This window comes from Armigeres subalbatus, chromosome 2 (genome assembly GCF_024139115.2).
Source record: "Armigeres subalbatus isolate Guangzhou_Male chromosome 2, GZ_Asu_2, whole genome shotgun sequence".
Classification (NCBI taxonomy): domain Eukaryota; kingdom Metazoa; phylum Arthropoda; class Insecta; order Diptera; family Culicidae; genus Armigeres; species Armigeres subalbatus.
In genome coordinates, this window is record NC_085140.1 from 159,965,613 (window position 1) to 159,983,590 (window position 17,978).

The 17,978-nt window shown below is 43.4% G+C and overlaps 2 protein-coding genes across 4 annotated transcripts in view; both read right to left on the minus strand.

The window, feature by feature from the left end:
- Positions 1–13,003: 13,003 nt before the first annotated feature.
- LOC134215382 (leucine-rich repeat-containing protein 15-like) lies at positions 13,004–14,829 on the minus strand. The gene is made up of 2 exons (XM_062694583.1): positions 14,744–14,829; positions 13,004–14,680 (listed from the first exon to the last, which is right to left on the minus strand). Exons 1-2 carry the CDS (start codon positions 14,770–14,772, stop codon positions 13,240–13,242), a joined length of 1,470 nt encoding a protein of 489 aa, XP_062550567.1. The 5' UTR covers positions 14,773–14,829; the 3' UTR covers positions 13,004–13,239.
- Positions 14,830–14,991: 162 nt separating this feature from the next.
- The window catches only part of LOC134215383 (uncharacterized), a 29,663-nt gene continuing 26,676 nt past the window's right edge, over positions 14,992–17,978 (minus strand). The window contains exon 2 of one of the 3 annotated variants that reach the window (XM_062694584.1): positions 14,992–15,127. In XM_062694584.1, the coding sequence (XP_062550568.1) occupies positions 15,089–15,127 (39 nt within the window). In that variant the 3' untranslated portion in view covers positions 14,992–15,088. The remainder of the gene's footprint in view (positions 15,128–17,978) is intronic. The other 2 variants (XR_009980135.1, XR_009980136.1) reach the window with 2 other exon arrangements.

Sequence of the window (17,978 nt, forward strand, 5' to 3'; positions counted from 1 at the left end):
TTTCGCTAGAACTTACTATTCCTGTTTCACTTCCTGATTGTATATACTCCTTACTCGCTTGAAAATAGCGATTTTTCGCTTCAGTAGTGATGCTAACATTGTATTAATATAGCTTGTAGAAATATGAAAAGCTCATAGAAAATCTAAAGCAAAGCAATACAATTCCAATTCTTGTCGCATAGTATTTTAATATCTAGAAATATAGAATTGACTTCATGAGACAATAGCGGCTTCATGAGGTCCCTTCGACGTAAAACAGCTTTTCGGTATACCTACAAATTTATCGTGCTTGAGGTAAGGTGTGAAAACTGCTATTCTCCATATTTGGGAACACCCTACCGATACTTCCTTGTGATATACCACGCGCCTCCACATGCATTCGCGCACTGTTTATTAAGGTGATTATACATCTAAGCCATGTGGTGAATTTCAAATTCACCACACGGTTTTCTACTCCTATTATCAAAAGTTCAAATCTAGCGTAATAATTGTCGTACAATGCTGAAATTAAAGTCGATTGTTCAGCATGAGTAAGCAAACTATCTACAGATGTTTCATCCCCATGGGCGTTGTTCTTCTCTTAATTCGTGCTCTTGAAAAATCACTAGGAAAAGCACGTGATTTCCAAGATGGCCGATTTGTGGCTTTGTTGTATAACCACCTTAAAACAAGAGTCAAAAATATTAGGTAGGAGAGAATAGTGTAAAAGGCACCTACGGAAAATAAATTGTATAGTTGTTTATAACGAAATGACTTTTATTGGATTTTTTCGGTGATAATTATACTACTCAAAGCGAAAGGGAGTAGATGAAAGTAATGAAGACACACATTCGATTGACATCGCAAGCGAGCGGCAAGTACGAAATAAATAGAAACTGAAGATTAGCAGAGGGCCATATGTGAGAACAAGCATTGTTGAAATGTTATTCTGCCTAACGTTCTCTTAGGAACGGCTCGAATAGTGATGTGGTGATCACTGTACCAAGTCAGGCAAAATGACAGCGTTTTCAACCAACTAATATGCTGTTCCGCCAGCGTAAACAGTTCTATTGATTCGTGGCATATTTTCAGAGATTCATACTAGAGCGCGCTAAATCTCTTTACGAATATCTCTTGCAAGCCCATACTTCCCCAAATTGAATCTTATTCGAACTGTATTTTATCAATTTTGACGTAGGACTCACGTCTTTCTTTACTATACTGGTTGTCGCCTTGTCCAGCGCCTTTATCTTTCGATGGATTTTAAAGATTTGTATATCAATCGACTCGGACACTCTTCAGGATTTTGCTTATTTTATTGTAAATTAAGATTCTTAACGATAAGCTATTGAAATTCTTGTCTAAGCCAGTAAAAGTCGTGCGCTAGTCATTAGGAATGAATGCCTTTCTGGCTTAAAATCCCTTAAAAACAAAAAAACCAACATTCAGTGCGCGAGTAATTCACGACACGCGCGTCGAACCGAATGAACCTCGCCGGACCGAAACGAAGAGAAGCGTGGCAAACCAGTGGCATGGCACCATATCTGGCGGTGGCGGCAAGGCAGCGAGTACCTAGAAGACGATGATGATGGCTGCAGCAACAGCAACGGTAGCGGGGGCGGCGCATCTTCAAGCCCGTCAACAGCCGAAGCGGAAACCACAGAGGGATTTTACAACATCTGACGTACTACAACACAAGTTCAACGATGCACAATGGCTGGAGGTCAGACAAAACCTTAAAAAGTTATGTCTTATTTTAAAACGTTTCTTATTATTTATAATTATAGATTGAATAACATTTCCTCCAAATTTCATGATGATTGAATGAGAGTTCGATTTTTTGGCGCACATTCTATGATGTTAGGCAATTTTAGCAATTATCATTGCAAAATGGTGGGTTGACATCAAGGAAGGAGCGCCCAACATAGCTCTGGTCCCCACAAGTTCCTATCTCACGCTTCCAAGGGTCGTCCGAAGACAAAAGACCGCCAGCTAAGGGTTATGTACTTAGCTGGTAGTGCAACCTTGGCACTGTTGTCCTCCCGACATCAGCTAGAGTGAGAAGGTACGCCTCGAGCGCCTGTCTGGTACCTTCTGGCCTTCACTCCGCTACCAATGACAACGGCCTACGGCTAGTAAATTTTGCTGCTGCCAGAGGGATGGCCATCAGTAGCACCTATTTTGCACGAAAGAACATCCGAAAGCACACCTGGAGACACCCAAATGGCGAAACTTGCAACCAGATAGACCATGTTCTGGTGGATGGGCACCATTTCTCGGATGTTATCGATGTGCGGACATTCAGAGGTCCGAAAACTGACTCTGATCACTACCTCATTGTAAGTAGAAATCGATCAGGGTTGTAAACTGTATCGTACGAGGGATCACAGCGAACGATGCGTTACAATATCCAACGATTGTCGGCAGTATCGGCTGCGTACCGCCAGAAGCTCGGCGAACGGATAAGTGCAATCAACGTTTGCGACAACATCAACGATCTATGGGAGTCGATCCATGGAGCGGTGAGCACAACAGCACGAGAAGTGGTAGGCACTGCACAGAAGCGACCCAGGACGGGTTGGTTCGATGTGGAGTGTCAGAGAGTGACAGACGAGAAGAACGTAACCAGAAGTCGGATGTTGGTGTCAGGTACCCGATCGAATAGAGATCGGTACAAGGAAGCAAGAGCAGCCGAAAAACAAACCCACCGCAGGAAGAAAAAAGAGTATGAAGAACAAGTTATAAGTGAGGCGCAGGAAAGAATGGAGCAGAATGATATGCGGAGGTTCTATGAGAATGTCAATGGCGTGCGGAGTTAGACAGCGCCATCTCCCGTCATGTGTAACGACCAAGAAGGAAATTTGCTGACAGATAAACCCGAAGTGGCTACCAGGTGGAAGCAACACTTCGAGACTTTGTTGAATAGTGGAAGTGACGGTGCATCGGTGAGCAGAATAAATATTAGCGACGATGGACAAGCGTGGAGTCGCCTACACTAGATGAGGGTAAAAAAGCTGTTAAAGAGCTGAAAAACATTAAGGCTGCGGAGAAGGACCAGCTCCCGGCTGAACTTCTCAAACATGGCAGTAGGCAGCTTTATGAAGTTCTGCACCATATTATGTCGAAAATATGGAAAGACGAGGAATTGCCTGCTAGCTGGTTGGACGGCCTCATTTGCCCTCTCTCTAAGAAATGGCACAGACTGAAGTGCGCCAATATCTGAGGAATAACTCTCCTTAATTCGGCGTACAAAATTATGTCCCGTATTCTGTTCAACAGATTGAGACCGCTTGAAGAGTCCTTCGTCGGCGAATACCAAGCAGGTTTTCGTGAGGGCCGATCAACGACGGATCAAATGCTTACCCTGAGACAAATCCTTGATAAATTCCGGGAGTACAACTTGCAGACACATCATCTGTTTATTGATTTCAAGGCGGCGTACGAAAAACGGAATGAATTATGGCAAATTATGCTAGAACATGGTTTTCCGGCGAAACTGATACGGCTGATTCGTATAACGTTGGACGGATCGAAATCAAGTGTAAGGGTTGCGGATGAAATATCGACATTAAAACATATTAAATATTAATATACATATTAAAACAAAATTTGCGGGATTTGTGGACGATATCGATATTATTGGGATTGATCACCGTGCCGTGGAAGAGGCTTTTGCGCTTTTTAAGAGGGAGACAGCGAGGATTGGACTCACGATCAATACCAGCAAAATGAAGTACATGGCCGCTGGCAATCAACGTGGGTTCAGTAGTAGTGGTGCTAGTGAAATGGTGATGGATGGCCAAAAATTTGAAGTGGTGGAAAAATTTGTGTATCTTGGAACATTAGTGACGTGCGATAATGATGTTACCCGCGAGGTGAAAAGGCGTATTGCAGCTGCAAATAGGGCTTATTACGGACTTCGTAACTAGCTTAAGTCCCGTAGTCTGCAAATGAAAACAAAACTCGCGCTGTATACTACTCTGATTCTTCCGGTGGCTTTATACGGCCATGAGACATGGACGTTAAAGGAGGCTGATCGGAGAGCTTTCGGAGTGTTTGACGGTAAGGTGCTGCGGAAAATACTCGACGGTAAACAGGAGAACGGTATCTGACTGCGTCGCATGAATCACGAGTTGTACCAGGTGTATAAAGGGATGGATATTATTAAGCTTATTCAACACGGCAGACTACAGTGGGCTGGTCACGTTGTTCGTATGCCGGAATAACGTCAAGTGAAGATAACATTTAGTAGAGAACCCGGAAGAGGCCGCAGGCTTCGTGGAAGGCCGCGTACACGATGGCTTTTTGCAGCTGAAGAGGACCTGAGGGCGCTCAAAGTTCAGGGCGACTGGAAGCGATTGGCCCAGGATCGAGTCCAGTGGAGAAGGATACTCCATTCGGCGTAGGTTCATCGAAGAGCGGTAGCTCATCAAGTATCAAGTATCAAGTAAGTAATTCACATGTTTCAAAGTTTATTTCAAACTCCTGTAGGATATTGAATTCAAGGATGTTAACGATCATTCAGTAATTTGCGTTCGATCATTTAGTAGTTTGTCAATACACCCGATTCTGTTTTTACACGGATTTTTTTTACACGGCCGTGTAAAAAAAATCCCATTCAAAATTTTTGCAAAGTTGCTCCATTTTACATGATTCGTCGAGAAATCATAAAACTTTTTTTACACGGATTTTCAAATTTTGAACTGAAAACTTTTTTTACACGGAACGCATCCCCCGTGTAAAAAAAGAATCGGGTGTAACACATTTCAGAAGCTGAATTTCAAAATATGTTGTATGGTGGACTTCTAGTGCGAAGGTTTTCCTACAACTCTGCCCAATGGTTCGTTGTTTGAATTCCACTAGTAACGGAGTTATAGCTATAGTTCCAGTAACTTAGACTAAATGATAACAAAATTCCAATCATTTAGTTTAAGTTACTGCAACTAGCGCTCTAACTCCGTTATTAGTTGAGTTCTAATAACGAACCATTAGGCAAAGTTGTAGAAAAACCTTCGCACTAGAAGTCCACCATACAACATGATTTGAAATTTAGCTTCTGGAATGTGTTATTGACAAACTACTAAATGATCGAACGCAAATTACTGAATGATCGTTAACATCCTTGATTGAATTCATACCTGATTTGGGTGCAACAGGTTTTTTTTGAACCATTATAAATATACTCATTGCTCCATGTTAGTAAATTAGTCAAAACTAATGATTTTTTTTTTAATTATATGGGGTATCTGTTCCATCATTAATAACATGCTCCTATATCAATAACATTCGCCAAACAGGCGATTTAAGCTCAATTCGTTTCGTATTTTGTTATCCGGCGTGCTTCGGTTTTCGAGAAGGATGATTTACAACGGACCAGATATTTTCACTGCGACAAATCTTCTTCTCTATATAAAGTACATTTATAAAAATAAGTTTGCATTTCCTTTGAGGCAATATAACTCACGAATTTGCAACATGATTGACCTTGGTATTGTTTGATGTAATGACCGCCTAGCGTATGTTGTTTGCGATTGCTGCGTACATAGCTGAAGGAGTGTCTAGGAGATGAAGAGGTAGTTTAATATAATGTTGTTGCTCATCACACCTGACTGACGCCTTGCTAGAACGTTTGTCGTGTTGATGCCGCTGAACGGTGAAGCTAGATTTCGGTGACGAGAATGAAGTTCTGCGTGGAGCAGCACCGTCTAGGTTCTCCGTGTTTCCGGAGCTTGTCGGCTTGTTGTTTCACTGCGTACCTTCTGCTTCCCTTGGGTGTTGTCTCCTCGTTCTGCACCGATGAATCTTAACCGCCTTGCGTATTTTGTTGATTCTCCATGGATAATCTATTGTTGACAGCTTTTGCTGTTTACATAGCTGGTTAAATATTGCACTAGTCAGGTTTAATGTCCTTGGCGTGGTGCAGACGATTGCCATTCCGTACGTCGTATAGGTTGCTTCCGATAAACTTGAGCACTGTAGCTGGAACGAACTTGGAATCGAGCTTACGATTAATGTGATCCACCTTGGATGACGGCGTGAAGGTTCTTCGCCAGACGAGATCGCCGACCTTGAACGTGATGTTCCGTGTCCTCAGGTTGCAGCTTGGTTTTCTCGTGGTTATTCTTGATGCAAACGTCTTGAGCTACCTTGGGATCATCTGGCGTATTCAACTCCTGCTGAGTGTAACATCGGTGTGCAATATCACCTCCCTGCCGAAGTTGGCGTAATGCAGACTGACACCGGTGGCTTCGTGTTTTGCTCCATTTAGAGCTGCGACGACACGTGATCAGTACGCGGTTCACTCTTTCGGCATTGTTTACCATCGGACAGTAGAACGCGGTCTTCATGTGAATGATGTTGTTCTTGGAGATCATAGCTTTAAAAGCTGCAGAAATAAATTGCTTCCCGTTGTGGAGAGGATGATCCGTGGCCGTGAGTATCGCAAGAACACTTGTGTTTCCAGAAATTCCACCATTGTTAGCGAGTCTGCTGACCTCATTGGATGAACGATGACTTATTTTGTAACCCAGTCCACTATGACGACCATCACCGTGTTTCCGACGCGCGAGTGAGTGAACGGACCGACGAAGTCAATAGACACTAGTTCCCATGGCACCCGCGGGGCTTGAGATTTCCGATGTTTGGCATCATTGCTTTGTTCGCTTTGCTTTACAAGTTCCACAGCTTCTGACATATCGCGCTACTTCTTCAATCATCTTCGGCCAGTAAAAGTGGATTTGGATATTCTGCCATGTTTTTTGAATCGTGGAACTTTGCAATTACTTCTGCTCGCTGATTGAGTGGCACGACCTTCTTCCACTTGTGCTCTGCTGCTCCTTCTTGGTTCTTGCAATTGCAGCTCTTGTACAGTTTTTGATTCACCACGTGGAAATCCGGAATGCTGCACTCGTTGAACCATCTGCTGGTACCATTGATCGGCCGTAGCATCTACCGAAAACACTAGTACGTTAACGATCCTCGACAGTGCGTCTGGAACCGTGTTGATAATTCCCTTTCGGTATTTGATGTCGAAATCGAATGCGTTGTGTCACAACATCCTGCGACTCATAAGCCCCGTCGGATTCTTCATGGACTTCATGCATAACTCAACGCCGAATGATCGCAGTGCACCGTGAATTTCGTTCCTTCCACATACCACCTGAACTTCTCGATGGCTCTGATGACGGCGAGACACTCCCGCTCGGTAACTGAGTATTTCTTCTCGGAGGATGTCAACTTTTGCGAGAAAGACGCTAAGCGACGGAGACGTCTGCTTCCTGATTGAGGACCGCACCTATTGCCACGTTGCTAGCGTCGCATGTTATGACGTATGAATTGTTATGGTCAGGCATCGCTAGAACTGGGGCCGATACTAGAGCTGATTTAAGCTTCGGGAATGCTTCTTCCGCTTCAGCTGCCGAAACTTTGACTTCGTTAGCTTCGTGAGTGGTATCGCGATTCATCGAAAGTACGGGAACAGATGATTATGTCAGCTAGGTAATGAAACACATGGGGCTCTAAGTCGGCGAACGCTAGAAACTGGCTCGCCGTGCAAAGACCACACGGCACGAATTTAAACTGGAAAACTGTAGCACCGTAAACGCAGTGACTGGTCGAGAACTGGCTTCCAGCGGTAGCTGCCAGAAGGCGTCTTTGAGGTTGATCGCCGAGATGTATGTGCAACCACTATGGCTAAAGCTGGTTCTATTGAAGCACCACACGCAGGTGTTGCTGCGGCTTCCGGAGTTCATCCAGTTCCTTGCATGCTTTCACCAGCAAACGAATGGAGTTCTGCGAAGCGGCGATGTTCTTCTTGATTAAGAACAGCTTCTCCAGATCGCTTATCGGTGTATCAACGTATTGGAATAGGGTCGTGATGTCCTGGTAGAATTTGTTGAACGGCACTTCCTCGCTTTGTCTGTGGTGATAGGCCTCTGCTTTCAGGATTTTAGCATAGTTTGCTGGAAGGAATTCGTGTCTGATTAAGCGTTTAAAATCTTCCTGTGGCATACCTACATGTTGATGTACCAGTTGAGAGCATCGTCCAACAGCAAATGTTTAGCAGCAAATCATCTGCGATCTCTTCTGATGCGGCGAATGTTTCTACCCGTTGCAGGAATGTGTTCACTGATGAGCCATCCTTTTCTCCCTTGTAGCGAAATGGCCAGTTGTGAATTGCTTTCAGCGTCCTCCTTTCCTCGAAAAGTGGGCTCGGAACGTTATCTTGCTAACCTTGGTTTCGATACGGAGCGTAGTTCTGCCATCGTTGGTTCAGGTTGCGCAGCAACTCATTACGGAGCTGATTGTACTCTTGCTGGTGGTAGACCTCTCTAACATCTGGCTCGACTGCTTCTGTTCTCGACTCATACGGAGGTGGAGCGAAGCTACTGAATGTTGGCTCACGCATGCTGGATTCTTCCTGTAGGCTATACCTGCTACTCTGGACAGTTTGGACGTTGACTCGCATCCTAGTAACTTCTTCCTCGATGGACTCGTTGAACGTCTAGAGATGCTGCTCCGTGTTGACTACCATGGACATTTGGACTGTTTCTCGCCGGAAGTGCTGCTAACGGATCGGTCATTGTTGGCGTCGATCTGGATTGTTGTCTAACTTCCTCGGTTTGGATGACGAAATCTTGATTTTCTTCACTTGACTGACTTCTTCTTCTTCTTATTCTTCTTCTTCTTCTTCTTCTTCTTTCTGTTTGGGGTGGTGCTTTTCTTTTGCGCACACACCCCACCTAACTGGACCGGCATCGCAGGCCATATGTCCAACCTATTTCTATTTATACTCCGTGGAGTTTACAATCGTGATCTTCTTTATCGACCTGTATATATTTTATTTTTGAAAATCTGCCATAGAGACTTATTGTTATGTTTCTTTTTTACGTCCGGAGACTTAGCTTTCTTTTAAAGTCATGTTGACTTTCCCTCTATAAAGGGATGTGGAGGGGGTGGGAATCGAACCCATGACCATCTGATTCAGAGTCAGATGTGTAGACAACTACTCTACGAACCCCCCTGACTGCTCCCTTGGATCTCCGTTATCGTCGAATGCTCGAAAGTTTGCTTCGCACCTTCACTACTATTCACTTTCGTTTTCACTTGTTTCATCGTTCTGCCCAATGCGTCGTCGGTATCCTTCAACGAAAACTGCACTAATAGCGACAATGTGGCATGCGTTTCACTGTGATCAGTTGGAGGATCCACCGATCTCGATAAGGATTTAATCGCGATCGTATTACACGCACTGCTGGAAGGTCACCACGCTTGAAGGCTCCATCGAGTTCTGAAACTATTTTGCTCACTTTCGATTGACATTGACTGATGTTGTCAACCGCTTCCATAACATGGGAAGAATTGTCATACATTGTGTTTTTAATTTCATCTTTCTGCATTAGAGCACGCAAACGAACGGGCTCTGGCTCTGCGAGGAAGTGAACCGAGATTGGTTACGTGGCGCAACGTCAATTCGTAACCTATTTCCTCTTCTGTCAGGCTTGCTGGATCCATGATCCTTGAGGTCTAAAATTAGCCGACTAATAAAATAAGTGGTAGGTTCTCAACGTGTTACTAAACAGAAATTGTGCCACCAAATAAACACAAATTTCCAAAAATTCAGAATACTACAAAACACAAACTAAATGGTTCGTTTTGTCGGGCGCCAGTGTTGTGAAACGACCTCTCCGTATCAAAAGGGGGATTAGTCGGTCCGGCTAGCAACAATAAACGCCACAAAACATAATTTAGTGTGCAAACTTATTTTATTTTAATCCATTCATACGATACCTCATTCCTCTTCTACTTCCCTATTCTCATCCTCACTGTGTATGCTTTTCTTCTTTCTTCATTTGCTTCTTCTGTCACATCTTACATCTAACATTCACGTCCGCTGCTTCTGTTATTTCTTCCATCCTTCCGCATACCTGTCAACAGCCAGACCTGCGCCCCGTTAAACTGGGATATGGATATATGGAAGTAGTGCGTAACGGTGTATATCCGGCCATATCGTCAGGCTCAGTACAACACTGAAGCTGACAATATGGCGTCCCCAACCCCTGGGGGGTGAAACAATTAGCCAGGTTGTTAACGGAGCCTGTGGAGGTTCCACAGAGTGAGGACTGCTTTGGTGGCAAGCGGGTGGCAGTGGATGGTACCCACACACCCCCAAGTGGTGCGCATGTGGTGCAAGCGAATGGGAATTAGGAATATTACTCGTAATACCCCCACAGAGTGAGGGACCGAGTGTATGGGTGAGCACACAAGAAAGACTCGCATGGTACGCATGGTCGGTAGTGTAAGAATGACCAAAGTCTGGTGAAGCCTGGCAGGAGTGTCGGGGGCAGATACCTCTGCGGCACCTCAGAAGTAGGGGACACGAAAGTCTCGCTACGACTGGCAGGAGTGTCGGGGGTTGATGCTTCTGCGGCACCTCAGAAATTGGAGACATGTAAGGTGAGTGGTGCCACTCCGTTGCAGGATGGGGAAACCCTCACACTGACTGAGGACTACCTGGGCTTCGAAATATCAATAGGTGGGTGCTGCCTGCAAAGTACCTGACTGAGACCTATTGGCAGTATCAAAGCTCGGGTAGGTGAGTGTTAGGAACGCGTGACGTGCCGGTTGTTCCACGCCCAATCGATGCACAGGAGGTGCACAGAATGGATAAAATGGGAGATGGGGGTATTACAACCCCCACTGAGTGAGTGACTGAATGTCAAGAGAGTGGTGCAAGCGATTGGGACTGAATGTATGAGCGAGCACACAAGTCAGACTCGCATGGTACGTATGGTCAGAGTGGCTGCTAAGGCAGTAGTGTTATCCGGCTGCCAGGGACGGATTGAGTGAAGTCTCGCTAGGCCTGGCAGGAGTGTTGGGGGGGGCAGATACCTCTGCGGCACCTCAGAAGTAGGGGACACGAAAGTCTCGCTATGACTGGCAGGAGTGTCGGGGTGTTGATGCTTCTGCGGCACCTCAGAAATAGGAGACATGAAAGGGTCTGCCTCGTAGCTGAGGTAGGAGCGGCATAGGAGCCACCACTAGGGTCGCCTCCGGCTTGGTAGACAAGTGGTGCCACCCTGTTGCAGGACGGGGTGAACACCATACTGATTGAGGACTGTCTATGTTGTGAGATGGCGGCATGGGGTACCCCCTGGTAGTCCTCTTGCAATCATTCAAGCGGCATAGGCAGGTGATTGTTGGGGCACACACACTTAGTTTTTATTTCTGCAGCTTGGCAAAAATCCGCACAGCCGTGCGCCAGCAAAACAATAAACTGATATTCCGGCAAAAATTATGTTTGTTAGCTGATTTTCGGCAAATTATTTGCTGATTTCCAGCAATTTTGACAGAAATCTCGGCAAAAAACATGTTTGCTGGGGCACGGCTGTGCGAATCTCGGTAAAAGTTGAGCATTTTGCTGAGATCCCGGTAAAAAAAAATTAAGTGTGCATGTGGTGCCAGTGTGTCTTGTGTGTGTTGCATGGGGAGTGTCGGAGAATCGAGGCACATACGTGCACTTGTGTACGTCATGGAGGGGGCGCAATGCCCAATAGTCATCCCTCGAAGTATTGCTTAATTGCGGGCCGGGGGAATGACTGGAGAGGAAGGAGTTGATTTTAGTGGGGTGGGAGTGGTGATCCCATCCCAACACTACCTGGGTTCGCCTCCCCAGATGTCTGCTGGCAAATTTCCATTACCTTCGGTAAAAAAAATGACCTGCGTCCGCTGAATATTGCTTGGGAACCCCTGTCCGCCCACGGGGATTGCTGAGCTGGGAGTGTGTTGATTGCTGGAGAGCTCTATCTGCGATGCTCGAGCTCGCCGCAACTGCTGAGGACTGTTAGGGTGCAATTCAGGCACACCGACTTACGTCACAAAACCACTGTTTCTGCCGCAATTCGTTGCTGCCTCCAAACAAGCGATGAGCTTTCTAGTCTGCTATTCTTCATAGCTCTGGAAGGTGCAATTCAATAATCTAATGCGCAAAAGAACGCAACCTTATATTATCAACAAATCTTAAATGCTCTTTGGTTTTGCGGATGACATCGACATCTTTGTTCATCTGAATCAATCTTGTAGTATACTATTGGACTATACAAATTTCCATTGTTTTTCCAGATCTTTTTAGTGGAATATCTTTTCTTCTTATTAGACCATTTAGTGCCACACCAATTAATTCTATAATAACTGTAGCATTACTGTTGAGATCGAAATACACCCGATTCTGTTTTTACACGGCCGTGTAAAAAAAATCCCATACCAAATTTTTGCAAAGTTGCTCCATTTTGCATGATTTGTCGAGAAATCATAAAACTTTTTTTAAACGGATTTTCAAATTTTGAACTGAAAACTTTTTTTACACGGAACGCATCCCCCATGTAAAAAAAGAATCGGGTGTACGTACCTAAGGGTTAGGTCAAGTGTTGAAGTAAAATGGGGTATTACTAACTCTTCGTATGAGAATTGATTTTGTTGGAATTTCGATTATAGTCTTCGAAATCTAACATTCTTTGTGGATAATGCCTAGTAGAATTCTAGTTACAGCCTGACAACTATTGTTTAAATTTCAAAATAGAAAACATCAATAAATACATATTTTGTATCCACATATATGTATGATCGAAAACTCGAAAACAGCTGGATGGATTTTCGTCATTCCTTCAGCAGATACATTCTTTATAGTTTCCAACAGGTTTATATGATCTTTCCTTATGCAAAAATCACGAGTGGTGTGTAAAGTAAATCATCAAAACTGAAATTAGGACACGTATGGAAATTTGGCATGAGTAGTACCATAACAACAAGAAACGGGTTTATAGAACACATTTTTACATTTTACAACCAATTCAAAAATTAGAATACTATCCTCAAAATTAACTCAAAATGTTTTGTTCAATTCTTACATATTTTTACGAATTTTCACAAGCATATCTCGAATGATTCAAATGTATTATTCAATTTGGAAATAGTTCCAATATTATGGGTCTTTCTTTTAATAGATTGAAAAACTATACTCCAAAACTAAACTTTAATTATCATACGTTGAAATACAAAACGTTAATTTATTGACATGCGATCAAGAACATGAACGATTTCAAATTGTACAATACGTTGCCGCACATATCCGAGTTGCAATTTAATTTTTCCATTTGTCCCTTATCGGATCATAACCAAACAATCAGTAGAGATGCATGCCATGCTGGAAGTTTATCTCGCACATTTTTCCAGCTTTCCACAGTTTTCCCACGAATAGTTGTTCTATTCACCGGACGGGAGAAATTGCATTTCGACCTCCGTTCGCAGCTCGGCGTTCTCCATAATAAGCTGCTTTATCATTTTACGCGATTTGTAAATCTCCTTGGTAAGCCGAACGATTTTCTCCCGCAGGTGATGCTCCATCGAGGTGCAGCAGATAAACTTGTGCTGCTCGGGCTTCGTGCAGTTCCGGTTGCCGGTCGACCACTTCACGTAGGCACGCTCCAGGGTGGTAACGATGTTCATCAGATTGATACAATCCCAGTCGTTGTTGTCGGTAGAAACCAGCGAGAGGTAGGGGAAGTTTTGTTCGACTTCTTCGATACGCATATCGATTAGCTCGTTTCCATGGAGGTAGATGTTCTCCAGGGCCGGAAACGTATCGAAAACGGCCAAATCGATGAAGAGAAACTTGTTGTGGGCTAGGTTGAGCATTCGCAGGGACTTGGCAGGAGCCGGAATGCCGTTATCGATTATCCACAAGCGGTTGTTGTTCAGCTTGATGTCCTTGAGGTTCTTCATAAAGGCAAATATGACAAAGTCCAGCGTGATAAGTTCGTTGTAGGACACGTCCAAATCAATTAGATTACGAAACTTGAAAATATTGTTGATGTTGGCAATATTGTTTCGAGATAAATTGAGGTGAGTGAGTTGGAAAAAGTCACCCTGATCCATTAGTATGCGGCTGACTTGATTCTCCTGTGCGTTGAGGGTACGCAAGTATTTTGTAACGAAAACTTCATCCAAATAGTTCTTCCCGATATCTAGCGTCTCCAGTTTGTTCAATCCGATCAGTTGTGTCATGTTGAATGTATTTATCAAGTTTGCAGATAAATTTAATTCTCGTAACATGGAACACAAAATAAACTGATCATCGTTTATCTCTTTGATTTTGTTGTTTTGCAGCTCCAAAATTTGAAGCTCTTCTAAACCGGAAAACAAGCTCTCCGGAAGTTTTTCAATCAAGTTATCATCCATGTAAAGTTGTCGCAGATGACCCAGTCCATCAAATGCATGCTCCTCGAGGTATTTGACCGTGTTATTGTACAGCGACAATATTTCTAATTGCAATGCTCCATTAAACACAAAGTTGTTGAGCTTCGATATCTTGTTGTTATACAGATGGAGCTCTTGTAATCGCTGAGCATTAGCAAACGTTCCACCGAGTAATTTTTGTATGTTACATGCATCACTCGAAAGATATTGGATCGCCGGGAATGTTTCGAACACTTTCTTAGGCAGCACAACCATCGAAGAATCGCGGAATGCGATGCTGGTATCGTTGAAGTTTTGTTCGCCGAAAAATATGCTGTCCGCTTCGGATTCACTTCGAATAATCACATCGCGGAATAAGCAATCATAGTAATTAGCCGTCAGGGTACAGTTGAACTTTACATCGCGCCGTCCATTAACGATCCTCACCAAAATACACAGTCCGATGAAACTAAAATTAGTTAAATTCCTTCTGATCGACATTGTTAGTCGAAGATTTGTATTTATTACTCACAAGAAGTACCAGAACGACGTCGCCAACATTGCTTTTTACAGCAGCTGTGATTGTTTTATATACAAAACGGTTTGCGTGGAGATTATGTTCTCTCAGGGCGTTATCAGCTCGTATTGTCTGGCGCGGAAAAATGTATGCTCTCGTGCTACAGGCTGTGTAATCGGTGCTCTCAGAAGCTGTCTAAAATGTGCGATGTGCGTTTAGTAACAGCATATGGACATTTCGGATGAAAGAACTACAAAGTAGTAACAATCTTACTCGTATAATAAATACAATTTGAATAAATAGTAATAATTATAATTTAACAGCAAGCTGACTTGAGTTTCGACAGAAAATTATTCGTATTCATTTACCGTGGATATATATTCTGGAAGGAAGCAGGACCTAAATGAATGAGAAAAACGAAAAAAAAATGTTGTTAATGATTTAATCAATGAAAACAAGAATAATATAGTGTAGAACTGAATAACACCAATAGGGGAATGTTGGGAGAATTGATCCCCCCTGTTTTAGTAGTTTTGCTCTAGCGTATTTTTAAGTATAGATCTTCTAGACAAATGATCGTTATGTGGCATGGGCGTAGCCAAGATTTCGAGCAGGGGGGAGCAACTTTTTAAGATCTTCTGAATCATAGTTTTGGAAAAATCTACAAAAGTTTCGTGTTGGAATTATTACGTATTCTGAACTTCTATAAAGTCTCATAAATACCGAGGATCTCATCGGTGCGTTACTACTACAGTAATAGCAGTTTCGGGGTAGTTAGGATTGAGTTTGGATAACTAAAGTAAACATGATTTATTAAAGCATGTGCACAGAAATTTTCTAGTGTACTTTTAAAATACTGTAAGAACTACTGAAACGTTCCATTCACATGACAGCTTATTCTTTCAGAAACAAATGTGCTGCTTCAAGTATCTTTCAACTCTCGTTCAAATTGATAAAATTACGGCGAATTATTTGGATATTACATAAGTGTTTGATCGAAATTAATTTATTGGCTTTTTTCGGTGATAATTATACTACTCAAAGCGAAAGGGAGTAGATGAAAGTAATGAAGATACAGATTCGATTGACACCACAAGCGAGCGGCAAGTGAGAAAATGAATAGAAACTGAAGATTAGCAGAGGGCCATATGAGAGAACAAACATTGTTGAAATCGCTGTTATTCTGCCTAACGTCCACCCAGGAACGGCTTGGATAGTGACGTGGTGATCACTGTACCAAGACAGGCAAAATAACAGCGATTTCAACCTGCTAAAGTGCTGTTCGGCAAGCGTAAACAGTTCTATCCATTCGTTACATATTTTCAGAGATTCATACAAGAGCGCGCTAAATCTCTTCACGCTTAACTCTCGCAAGCTCATACTTCGCCCAAATTGAATCTTATTCGAACTGTATTTCATCAATTTTCGCCAATTGGATTCTATAATTAGGAAAGCTTTGATCACCGCGTGACTTTATCGAAATTAATTTATTGGCTTTATACATTCAATTTGGGCGAAGTATGAGCTTGCGAGAGTTATGCGTGAAGAGATTTAGCGCGCTCTTGTATGAATCTCTGGAAATTTGTCCCGAATCAATAGAACTGTTTACGCTTGCCGAACAGCATATTAGCAGGTTGAAATCGCTGTTATTTTGCCTGTCTTGGTACAGTGATCACCACGTCACTATCCAAGCCGTTCCTGGGTGGACGTTAGGCAGAATAACAGCGATTTCAACAATGTTTGTTCTCTCATATGGCCCTCTGCTAATCTTCAGTTTCTATTCATTTTCACACTTGCCGCTCGCTTGCGGTGTCAATCGAATCTGTATCTTCATTACTTTCATCTACTCCCTTTCGCTTTGAGTAGTATAATTATCACCGAAAAAAGCCAATAAAATAATTTCGATAAAGTCACGCGGTGATCAAAGCTTTCCTAATAAGTGTTTGATATAGACAGACTGTATTGATGTTTAGTCAAACAATCTGGTAGGGACACGGCAGGTATTTCCGTCCATCGTCGTAGGGGCCAAATCAACGAAAGCAACGTCCATATGCGGGAACTCCACTATAGCAGAACGTTTCTCCTGAGCTTACGATTTGGTATGGATGAGTTTGAGAAAAAGATCGTCTCGATCGCCAGCACACCGGAGCGTGTGAGCGCCATTATGGAAACGACCAAGTCATCAAATCGCCGGATAACTCACCAGCTAGTCCTGTGCTTTGCCCATTTTCATCCACCCCGTATTCAAAGGCAAATAAAATTTATTATTCTCCCCTAGTCAAAGAATCACCTGCCGAAAACAACCCCACGCTTACAACGCCCTGGGGCCCGGGATCAAAAGATGCCTTTGGTGTCCACCCCATGAGCTGTTGTTGGCTCTAGGCCAACAGCTCGGGGTCTAGGCTAGCCCCCTTCTAAGGCATCAGTAACTCCCGGGGTCAAAAGGTAGTTTCAATTTCTAAATATGATTGGATTGTGTGAGGGTGAGATATATTAGGAATTGGATAATCGACTTTTAGAGTGCATTGATTACAGATATGTAAATATCGCATAACGGTTTGGTTGCCAACACCGACTAGTAAATAGCAGGCCATGACATTGCCTCTTCCCTCGTGGGATAACGAACGGAGTAGCACGCGCGTTAAGGTCACTCCTGACAGAATCTAAGTTTCAAAGTGCTCGCGTTTTCGGGGGCACACCACTCGATACGGAAGCGGCGGACAACTGTCATTTTTGTTGATTCAGCTTTGCTGCGTCGTAGCATGCGTGAAAAAATAAAAATGACAGTTGTGCGTTGCTTCCGTATCGAGTGGTGTGCCCCCGAAAACGCGAGCACTTTGAAACTTGGATTCTGTCAGGAGTGACCTTAAGACAGCTCACTCCGTGACGGATAGCTCGTTCGGCAGAACCGGGCCGCACAGATTGTAAAGTGCCCATGCTTAAGGGAATTTATTTCAGTACCCGTTCAATCTTTCCATCATTAAGGCGGAGGGTGAGCAACTCTTCTAACAATTGCATTTGGTAAGGTACACCGGAGCAAGTTGAAATGTGGGGTAAGTTGAAACGGAAGCTGTAATTTAGATCGGAAATGACCGATTGACCTGATAATTAAAAAAAAAAAAAATCCCTAAACGCTTTTTTTGACTGCCATTTCCGAAAGATAGCAGCTACTAAAATCAATCCCTGCCATTTTTTCGCCCTTTGCAAAATTCAAACGAACTTTTTTACGTGCGAATGAAACAGGTCTCAA

Bases quoted from the DNA above. Each gene is read 5' to 3' on its own strand.
- LOC134215382 (XM_062694583.1), bottom strand. From the start codon at position 14,772: ATGTTGGCGACGTCGTTCTGGTACTTCTT. The intron at 14,681-14,743 runs GTGAGTAATAAA...AACTAATTTTAG, and splicing joins ACGTCGTTCTGGTACTTCTT to TTTCATCGGACTGTGTATTT.